The sequence below is a fragment of the Elaeis guineensis genome, chromosome 5 (genome assembly GCF_000442705.2).
Source record: "Elaeis guineensis isolate ETL-2024a chromosome 5, EG11, whole genome shotgun sequence".
NCBI lineage: Eukaryota > Viridiplantae > Streptophyta > Magnoliopsida > Arecales > Arecaceae > Elaeis > Elaeis guineensis.
Genome location: NC_025997.2, coordinates 92566563 through 92578247, shown reverse-complemented (window position 1 = coordinate 92578247; position 11685 = coordinate 92566563). Strand labels below are relative to the sequence as shown.

Here is an 11685-nt window from a genome sequence, read left to right as displayed (position 1 = left end):
ATTGGTGCCAACAGTAGGAGGGATTGTGGAGATTCTTATCTGATATGATCAGATGGCATCATTTCACCAATCAAAATTTTTCCAAAATTAATTAGAATTTTCTGATTGATCGAATGATGTGGCACTGCATAGCGCAGTAGGGTTTATTTAAACCCTGTCTAGGCCTAAGATTGAGAGACTCTACTCAATAACCAGCAAAAACCTGAATCCTCTCCACTTCTCTATGTCCCCTCTGCTCCTCTCCCTCCCCTCTTCATGTCCAAGAGGTTGGGCATCCATTTGGTGCCTATCCAAGGCGTGGTAGCTTCTTGATTAGAAGGCTGCAGAGATTTGTTGAGAAACTGCTACTCCAGCTTCAGAAGATTTTTTGAAGATCTTTCAGATCAGATCCAGAACTAATTTTTGAAGCAAAAATTTGTGAGAAGAAGATGATCCAGATCCTGCTCGAGTGGATACCGGTAGAGGCTAGACGACTGCGTGGCTTTTTTAGAACCTCGGGCATTGCTGCGATCATCTACAGGGTAATCTAGTTACCCTAGAGGTATTTCTTTATTCCTCATGATTTTAGATTTAATTTTAGATTTAATATTAGATAATAAAAATTAGATCTAATAGATCTTAGATCTAAAATATCATAGGATAATTTTTTTTTGAAATATTCCATCCCAGATCTCATTAGATCTGGAAGATCCTACAAGGAAAAAACTGATTTTTCCTTCATTAGCCTCCTAATTGCTCTCTTATTAGAATCACCAACTGCTCTAAAATTGAAGCCACTTCCTGATGCACCCACTGATATTCTATATGTGATCTCTAACCAGGAAACCTAACTTATAGGTGTTCTAAAAGCACATAAAGAAATTGTCAGATGAGATATTGCTGATATGAGGGATAACGATTTTAAGATTTTTATGACTGATTTCTCTATATTTTGTATTGCTTTTGAGGATTGTCTCCAAAATCTTTTTATGGTGCTAAAATGATGTGTGGAGATAGATTTAATATTAATTTAAAAAAAGTACAATGCTATAGATTGAAAAGAGATTATGTCGGGATATATTATATTTGAGAAAGGGATTACGGTAAAGCAGGCTATAGTTGAAGTAATTCTTAAACTATCACCCCTAATCTTAGCTCAACAAACATAATTTCTTCCTGATCATTATAAGAAGTATAATAATTTTAGACCCTAATATAGCGTGCTTGCCCAGCACACTTTATTAGTTTGAGCTAATCATCGTAGAGCATTTCATGGATATTTTACTACCATGATGACAAGGTCTCCTGATTGATCCTATTTTTTTGAAATCCTGAGGGATGTACCTAAGTTAGTTATAGATGGAAACCCTCATAGTGTCTGGTTGAAGACGTTAAATTGAGTACTTTCTGAGGGGCAACATAGCTTATACATTTTAATTTATATCTTTTGCATTTTGTTTAGGTTAATCGAGTCTTACTTAATATCTTTTAATTATAGAGATTCTACTCCATCGGAGACAATGTCAGCTAAGTTGGGGGAGAGCAAAAAAAAAAAGAAGAAATTTTATCCTCAGGTGCACTCTCTCCTTTTTTTGTTTGATTTTTTATTTCTTTACTCCATCGAGGACAATCTCGATTAAGTTGAGAGGATAATAATAAATTAATAAGTCTTCGAATAAGTTAGTATTTAGCATTTAAGCATCCGATTACGTAAATCGAGTTGAACCAAGCATTCTTTTTAGAAAAAAAATTGATGCATATCTCAGAGAGTTTGTAAGATACTGAGGAATCAAGTATTAAGAAAACCCAATAAATAGTTAAGTTTAGAACAAAAAATAATTTTTTTTAAGCACTTCTAATTTTTTCTACCAATATCAAAGAAAAATTTACTTCCTATGGCCTTGTGTAGCGTAACTATATATATTTTCATAAAATAAATTATTTTATATAAAAAAATTTCAAAAATTTTATGTTGAGTAACTGAGCCTCTTTGCCTAAGTAAATATTCAGTTTCACATCAAAAGATATAAAGGGTAAAAAAGCTCTATTGTAAAATTAGTCTTAACTTGTAGCTTACTAGATTTGAGCAAGTAAGTCTGAGAGATATTTTATACCTAGTGTCTTAAAACCAACTGGTTTGAGAGTCATTGCCTAAAACTCACTATATGGGTCAGATAGAAAGCTTAAGGAGTTAAAATATTCCATAGCAGTATAATGTTAAAAAAATATTAAAAGAAAATGAAGGATGGAAGTAATATTACACTTATCCATATGAAAGTTAGATGATTTAGAGATAAAAGTAGGAGATAATTTAGAAAAAATTCAGAAAAAGTTTAGCATTCTTGGCTTAACTTTTACATTGATTAGTACTAATACCCCAATGATATAACTCACTCACGTTCTACTGAACATCAATAATTTTTTTGATAATTTCTTGATAAAACTTGAAACTCTAAGCTAAACGGTACTTAAATCTAAATCCTTTCTTTATTCGAGGATGAGAAAAGTTCAAATTGAGGGATGTGATCAATGCAATAAATATTACATAAGAAGTATTAGAGTTTATGTTAATTAATCTTTATTATTTCATATTTGATACTTCTTATGTTCTTTTTTAGAAATTATTAATTATTTATAAATTGATAAGCAAAGGCTCTAACACCTAATATTTACAGTTAATAAGCCCAAGACGAAGCTTAAGTTCAAAGTCTAAGCCCATAATATATAAGTTTGAATCTTAATTTCAAAGTCTTCATGCAAAATGCATACGAAGTGGATGCGCATTAGACATGCGGACCATGCAAAATTAAAAGTCAAGAAGATTTTGGAAAAGTAGAGAGTTGAGAGGAGATTTTGTGAGGAGATTTTGAAGAGATGAAAAAAGATTTTAGATGAATTAAATGAGGAAAGAGACCGGGACCCATGATTTTTGAGAAAATGTGAGAGGAAAGGAGTCTTGGGAGATTTTTTGGGAAGTGTGGCTATGACCCGCATTGGCTTCGGCTGAACATGTGAAAACGCACGGCATGCATAAGCGAGGAAACCACACGAATGCAGGTGTGAAGTGGGTTCGGACCAGTGGAATGGGCTCCATGATGGACCCATACGGAACAATCAATTGCTGTGCATGGATGCTGTTGGATGCCTGAGCTGGGCGTATTGCATGCAGGAGAAAAGTGAGCTAGAGTTGGGACTTGCGTGCGGCTTTGCATAGCAAGTAGGGCATAATGTGAGAGCTGGGCGAAGCGATGGACGTCCGGGATTCAAAAAAAAAAAAGAAGAAATATTTTCAGAAATCTTTAGAGAGAAAGTTTGGATTGGAAAGCCTCTTCTCGATTGCCTTATCCTCCCTTGTTCTTCAATTTCATTCGTCCATCTCCTAATTCTTATTCATCTTTTTAGTCCCACATCTAAAAAATATAAAAATTTTCTCCCTCCTAACACCTATAAAAAGATCTCCATATCTCCACCTTGGAAATCATCATGGAATAAACCCACGCATGGCTAGAGGCAAAATCTTCAGGAGAATAGAATAAATCTTTAAATTTCAATCTTGTATTTTATCTTAAATATTTTTTTTATTTAACTTTAATGCAATTAAAAAAACTTATAAGCTCTTTTCTTTGATCAATAAATATTATGTTTGCTTTCAAGTTCTTGTGCTTCATGCTTACATAGTTAATCTTTGAATAGCTCATGCATTCGTGGGGATGGATCATGATCGGAAGATATGGTCCATACTCCAGCAAAATAAGCTATCTTAAGGATTTACTCATATACTTTTTTATCTTCTTTTTAAGATCTTTTATGATTCAAGTTTGAATAACTTATACCGTAGGAGATAAGTCATGATCGAGAGATATGATTCATACTCGGATGAGATAAGTTATGCTCAAATCTAATCATAAAATATCTTAATTAATTATTATAATTACTTCAAAAGAAAATATCAAGATTTAAATTAAAGATGAAATCAAAATCCTAAAACTTTTATTATCATATATTTTTGCTCCAATTTTATTTCTTAATTACTTTTATTCTTCAATCATCAATATCTTTCAAAAAAAAAAAAATTTTCCTAAAAGCTTTTCTACTTTTGTTAATTTTTTTTTTATTGAACCAACTTAGCCTTCTAATTTTCATGGATTCAATATTTGACTCACGCTATTCTATCCAATAATTAAATCGGAGTTAATTTTTATCTTTGATTGTCTTAGTGATAAGAGTGCATCAATAATACAGTAAGTTTATTTTCATCGGGATCACAAAAAATTCAATTGATTTTTTAAGGTCAACCAATCAGAATCTTTACAAGCCTTACCCCAAGGCCTCCAATCTAATTCAAGATTTGGATCAAACACACCCTTCAAGTTTCAGTCCTTCTGAAATTTGTTACAAAAATTTTAGAAATAAAAATTTTATATAATAATAAAAACTTTTTATTTAACTGATTTATTGATGTTGAAGCTCGGTTGATGAAGCTTTAATTGCTTACACTAAATACTCTTTACTTCTTCTTGAATGCTCTTCTCAGAAAGATCAAAAGGAATTGATTGAAAGTAGTTGAACTTTTTTGAAGAATAATGAATGCTCAAAGGCTAACTTTTTCTCTTAAATAGTATTTTTCTTTTTGTTCCCTTGCTTCTCTTATATTTTCACTTGATTTTCTTCAAGTTTTAAATGATTTAAAGTCAAAACTAATCATTTTTAACCGTTTGAGATCAAAAATAGCCGTTAAAATATTTCTAGATGAAACAGGACACTCTGAGGAACTAGTCATTATATCTATCAAAAGCATTCGAGCCGGCTCGAAATGGTTTTGAGTTGGCTCGATTTCTGATTGAGTCGGCTTCAATGTGTTTCGAGGTGGCTCGATTTCGGGTTTCAAAAATCCAACTTTGTGTCTTTCTGAAAGAGTTAGCTCGGATTGTGTTTGAAGCAGTTTGGATCCGAAAATCCTAAAAATAGCCTTTTATTTCACTAAGAGAGCTGGCTCAGATCAAATCAAAATCGGTTCAAATGCATATCAGTCCCATGTGCCAGTGGTTAGTTTATGCCGGAGCCAGCTCAAATACAGGATTAGTTGATTCGACTCCTTCAAGGTAGCTTTTCTTGAGTACCTTGGCTCTAGAACTAATTTTTTTTGGCTCAAATGATTTCAACCTTTTTCATCAGTGCTTTCTCTCTAGAAAAATATTCTTTGAAACACTTGAAAGATATTAGTCTAATTTTATGCTCTAATATTTTGTGATCATCAAAATCATTCTTGGGGTTAACAAGTTTGCTATTCCATGTATTACTTTTTATCAACATCTGATGTATCCTCTTTGTTATGCTCCTATTTGATGGAGATTGTTGGATGGTCATCTAAAGAAATCAGCCAGGATGCATACTGTTATTATGTAGAATAGCCTGTCATTAGGTATATAAGTAACTTTTTTTGGCTTTTCTACATTGTTAGGGTGCTCAACGAGAAAAATTTTGAATCATCTAAATGGAACGCTCGATGGAAAAAAATGAATCACCTATATAAGGAGAAATTATTGGTTAAAACAGTTCTATTATATGTACTTTAGACAAAGGTGCACTATTATCTTAGCTTGATTGAAAATTTTGAATAAAAAATATTTCACTTTTAATTATGATTGATCTACTGACAACTTCTCTATTTTGAATAGGAAGAAGGTTCATTTTCTTGGATAATGTGATAGCTTTTTATTGGATGATCCAAGGTACATGCAGTAAAATGGTTCCAACCAATAATTTCTCCAAGGTGCTCAATGCATGTATTCTTAGTACTTTCATGTTAAATACATGGCTTTAGATTACAAATAAAATACCTTATGGATTGGAAATATATCTTCCAATTAATAGGGAGCTTTTGTTACACCGCAGTTGGGGGGGACCCAAACCCACTGAGCTGACCCGACTTTGGATCGGGCTAGGAGCTATGCTTGAACAATATTAGGTGTATTTGGATTGGATAGAAAACCTATTTTCTTTTTGGGCTAGGCTCAAGTATACCACTAGTCCGGCTTGGGCCCAAACAAGCCCGAATGCAGGCCTGATCCCGTCCAGGTCATGTTGCTAATAAAAATAAGGAGGGGGTAATGTTGCCAATAAACATAATAGTGAGTCATAAAATTGGAGAAAACTTCTCTAGTAAGATGGACTAAATTTAATATGTGACAGCTTGGGGGACTGACTTAATAATACACTAGCCTAATGATAGGGACACAGGCTGGATCATATCATGAAAGTTTTTTTTGTTAGGATTGTGATTGGCGACCGAGTTAGTTCCACTATAATGCTAGCGGTCGGTCCCTTGAGGGCTTGGACCTACGCATGTCCACATTCGTAAGTGAGTAGGTCATTACATGATTCACCACTATATGTTACCAATTCAAGTGATCTTCTTTTGGTTTGCTTGATTAGACTTGGTTACTGGATTTAGCAACCGGACCTCCGCATTGCCCGTGATCACAATATCAAATTCAAACAAGTATGATTAATTTTGTCCCGATATTTTTCTTGCGTATTACCTTTGCATGCCAGGTTTTCTGAAAAGAAATTGGATAAGATTCTTATGCTTGTGTTTGCTAACACAAAACCAATACCATACATCGACCCCTCTAGGTTTAATATTAAAAAGGCATGCGCAATAATCACTTGTTAATCTCGATAGGCCATCAATTACTTTCTTAAAATGTAGTCATGGTTTAATATTTTAAACAATTACTCAGCATCCACTAGCGGAATCACCAAAAGAAATTTAATGATACGTTCGGGTGAGGCCAGTTTTCGGCCCAAATAAGTAATTCGGGTCGGCCCAATCACATTTATCAAAAATTCCAAAAATGCCCAATTCTGCAGAAAATTAAGAAGCAGCTCGATCAACACAGTATTTGCACAATTCCCCACATAATTATTACAGTATTTGCAAACTTTCCCACATAATTATATAGAGCCAGGCTTTTCTCGTTTACAAAATTAGATTCCATCCCACACAAGCAAACGAATTCCATAAAGCTACCTCTGCCTATCAGATCCTCCGATCTCGTACCAAAAGCCCTCTAACATACGAAATGTCCATGACCATCTTCAACTCCCTTCCCCATCTCACCACTCACCAGTCCAGCCATGGTATCATAGAACGGCCTGTTCAAAGTCTCTGGCAAAAAGAAACCTAACACCCCACCAACCACCCCACACACCCCAAACACCCCAAAGGGCCAATTCCCTCCCAACACCACCACCAGTGGCGCCGCTATGGCCCCCGTCTGCCCAGCCTGCGTCACGCATCCTAATGCTGCGCTCCTGACCACCGTCGGGAACAGCTCCGCCGTGTAAATGAACAACAAGTCGAAGGTCGCCGCCATCGAAAAAATCCCCACCACACTGCATGCAGTCCTCACAGCACTCCACACCCTGATGTCAGGCAGCAGGCTGCCGGCGGCGCAAAACATCCCACTAAGCCACATTGTCCCGATCGTCAGCGGCCGCCGCCCTGACCACTTCAAACACATGGCCGTGAGGGCGTAGGCCGGCACCTCGGCGATGGCATTTAGGATCACACTAGTGTAAAGGTCAGTGCTAAGATTTCCAACGTTGAGGCTAAGGCCATAGTAAACTATAGAGCTCAGAAAGTTGATGGCGACGGTGAGAATTAGGCGCGTTCGGGTGATCGGAGAGTGGATGACATCAATAATATTTGAGGTTGGAAGAGTATTTTGGGAGATATCGGAGTCGAGAAGAAGTGAGATGTTGTCTGGGAGTTGGTTGCCATTGGTTTTGGCGATCGTTCGCATGACTTCCATGGCTCGGGGGATGTCATGATGGACCAAGTACCAACGAGGGGACTCGGAGACAAAAGGGAGGACGGCAACGAGGAAGAGAAAGGAGGGGAGGGAGGAGATGGTGTAGAGTGTTCGCCAAGAGTTGGAGAAAGAGGCAGCCATGAGGGCGAGAAGAACGGCGCCGAGGGAGAAGAAGTAGAAGGTGGACATGGCGACTGGGGCACGCATGGAGGGGCCGACGGGCTCGGTGGCAAGGGAGAAGGCGGAGAGGCCAACACCACCAGTGGCAAGGCCGGTGAGGAAGCGAAGTGCGGCATAGGACCAGAAGGAGGGGGAGAGTGCGGTGAGGAGGCCGAAGACAGCGTTCAGGGCGGTGGTGACGATGAGGGTGCCTTTCCGGCCAAGTGAAGAATCTGAGAGGTGGCCGAAGATGCCAGCACCTGAAATGGAAGAAGGATCAGTTTGTAAGGACTCCATGAAAACCCAATGAGAAATATTATGCAGTGATTTGTGTGTGCCTGAGAGAGAAAGAGAGAGAGAGGGAGACGAAGGGAGAGAGCAACTAAGCAGAGGAATGATATCAAAATGAATCCTCATTTGAAGCTCTCGATCAGTCTATTATACACATAGGTGGATTTGTTCTCAGCTTCATTCCTGTATTTAAAGTTTATATAAAGAAAATTCACAGATAAAACTAAATGATGCAAGTTAATTAAGTTTCTCCCTCTATAAAATGAGACTGCTTGTTAAACATGATTTTGATAAAATTATAGTCATTTCATTGCTTTTAAGATAGATATATAACTGTTAAAATGTTGGGATTATGAAGATGAATTCTACAAAATCTTGACATTTTGTGTTCCTACATATTCTAGAAATTGTAAATTGTGACTTTATAATATGCATCATGTTGCACCATGGAATTCCAAAAAATTATAAAAGCATGAAATGAAAATTTATTGCAAGTAATGTCTTTTTAAGTTCTTGTTTTTTCTGTCTACCTGTTGCAGTTTTTCCATCCTTAAATCTTCTATCTTAAGAAACAAATGTCTCCCTAGATTTCTTAAATGTTGAGATTCATATTATCTAAATTGGTCATGGTAATGCTTATGCTTATTTTTAGTTTTCTAAACTGTGCATATCTTTTATAATCTATTCTTGCTTCTAATTTCAATTATGATTACAATTCTAAATTAAAAAAAATGTTCCATAGAATTTACATGAAGAAATTTTTTTTTTCAGTGAAGATGCATGGAGGAATTATTAGTGCACAAGAAAACTACAGCAGCTTTACTTATGTCATGCATATTTTTCAAAATAACATCTGGATATTGGAGAAGAAACTAATTGAACTTCTAAAGATCCCTACTTGTTCTTCAATTAGCCACAAGAAAATACTTTTAGTTGTGTATCCTTTCTAATTTGGGTGAATATGAAATACCCATAAAGAAGCGAGGTAATTAAGCATTTGATTTGTCAAGGTCAAATCATTTTTTTATAGTGTAATCAAAAAATCTATTTCTTAAAAGGTTTAGAGGATAATTGAGCAAGAGCGTAGATTCTTATGATTTGTATCTAATAAAATTGTATATCGAGCATAAGCTCTAAGCATTTTTTTAGCACGTACGATCATGGCCACCGAGAAGTTGCATATCATCGTCGTCATTTTATATAGAAAATCTACATAACTTATGTACAATCATGGCCTCGGAAAAGTCACATCATCATCATTTATGTGGAAAAGTCTACGTAACTTACCAAAAAAAATCTTACATAAGGATTTTTTTAGATTACTGATGTTGTAACTCTAAGAAAAGTCTACATAAACCAAAAAAAAACTCTACATAAGGATCTTTTGGATTATTGATGTTGTAACTCTTGTTATTATTAAAAAATAAATATTATTGACGTTGTAACTCTACAGAACTTGATCTTATGGTTTATGATTATACGTTGCAACCAACCATGCTAGGGGCGTGGAATTGAGAAACGCATGGAAGATAAAACATGTGATATCCAAAAAGATATTTTAGAATCTTACCAAAAAAAAAATATATTTTAGAAACTGAAAATTGGAGTCCAACATGCCGCGGGCATGGGATTGAAAAATGCAGGATAAAGAAAAACACACCAAATGCATGACGTGCATGTGAAGATATTTTAGAACTGAAAATTGGAGTTTTTATTTTTCATAGCAAAAATTGGAGTTGCAGTAGAGCCTCCCAAGAAAACGTCACCTACAAACGCGTTGAAGAAATCTTAATTATTCAATAAATAGTATAATAGATGTTCTAGAAAAAATATATATAAAAAAAGAATGCAACGGGAAAACAGCCATACATCCGTATCTCAAATATACTGATATTTTATGTCACTAATTTTCCTTCACTATTTTTCATTTTTTTACTATACCTTAATTATATTAAATTTTAAAAATTTTTCAACTTTAGCTACGCATGGAAAAGAGCTTCTTGAAAAAATAAAAAAATATTAAAAAAATATTAAAAATTATTTTAACTATACTTCTGACACACTAAATATTAATTTTTTATTACTTTATTATTAGCAAGATTTAGGATGCATTTGATTAGCCATTAAAAAATATATTTTTTTATTTTTTAATTTTTAAAAAAATAAAAAAATAAAAAATAATATTTGATAATATCATAAAAAATAAAAATAAAAATTAAAATAATTAAAATAATTATTTTATATATAAAGCAAAATTTTTTTGCTTTTCAAAACTTATTTTTCTATTTTTTTTTACTTCCACGTATCTAAAATATCCAAACAAAAAATAAAAAATCCAAATCTTTCTTTCTCGTCGAGCTCTTCACCTTCCTACCCCTTTTTTTTTTTTTCTGAATCCTTCTTTCTCATCCAGCTCTTCATCTACCATCTTAAAATATTGCTTTTTGCTTTATAGCAATATAGTTATCAAATTTTTTTTTTATTTTTATTTAATAATAAAAAATTTAATAAAATATTAAAAAAAAAAAAGAAAGAAAGAAAAAAGAAGAAGAAGAAGAAGGAGGAAAAAAAAAAGTAACCAAACGCATCCTTAATTTCATCAAGCTTTTCAGGAATGGACCAACTGTCTCTCTGACTTCCAAAACAACTGCCATTTGGAAATTAAGGGACACCTTGCAAGCACCCACCCTCGTCCAACAACTTAATTGTGCCCTCCAACTCTATATATAAAAAATAAATTGTATTAAAAAAGAGAACATATACAGAAGATCCGGTTCACTCACCGATCATCGAACCGACGAAGAAAGCCGACTGGGCCATCCCTACCTTGTACTTCTCTCCACACACCAGCCCCCACTCGGCGACCGTCGACGCACCCGGCCCGCTGCTCCACTCCCACGAACCGGGTTCGGCGCAGCACCCGGCCCGGCCAACGCAACGACGGTCTGGCTCGCGGTCGGCGAAGACGACGACCATGGTGTGGAAGGCATTGAGGGCCCAAGCGAGGCTGACGAGGGTGAAGTGACGGAGCTGCCACGCCCCGAACTCGCCGGCGAAGCTTCGGAGCATCTCGTCGACGCCCATCGCCGCATCGTGGTGGCTGTTGGACGGCAGCGAGGGCGAGAGGAGGGCCGTCGACAGGCCGGAGCTTGCAAGGTCGTCCGGGCCAGCCGGCATGGTAGTTGACAGGTGGCTCTGGCTTTGGGAGAGAAGATGGGAACGCATTTATAGATGTGAGGGTTTATTTTATTTAGTTTTGTTTCCTTGGTGGCCATCGTGAAAATTTTCACGGACTTGGCTAAAAAAATGCCGGATCAAAGTTCGTGCCTTGGTGGCAGGCTGGGGCATGCTTCACGTGATGGACACGGTAGTGGGATGTTTGGTGCATAGGTCAAGCTTCTCTGATCATGATGTTTCTTTTTTCTTTTTTTTTTTTACT

The 11685-nt window shown here is 35.9% G+C and overlaps 1 protein-coding gene across 1 annotated transcript; it reads right to left on the bottom strand.

The window, feature by feature from the left end:
- Positions 1 to 6822: 6822 nt before the first annotated feature.
- LOC105045531 (organic cation/carnitine transporter 4) lies at positions 6823 to 11483 on the bottom strand. Its single transcript, XM_010923842.4, has 2 exons — positions 11030 to 11483; positions 6823 to 8215 (listed from the first exon to the last, which is right to left on the bottom strand). The coding sequence occupies exons 1-2, from the start codon at positions 11469 to 11471 to the stop codon at positions 7053 to 7055; spliced, it is 1605 nt and encodes a 534-aa protein (XP_010922144.3). The 5' UTR covers positions 11472 to 11483; the 3' UTR covers positions 6823 to 7052.
- Between the last annotated feature and the right edge of the window lie 202 nt (positions 11484 to 11685).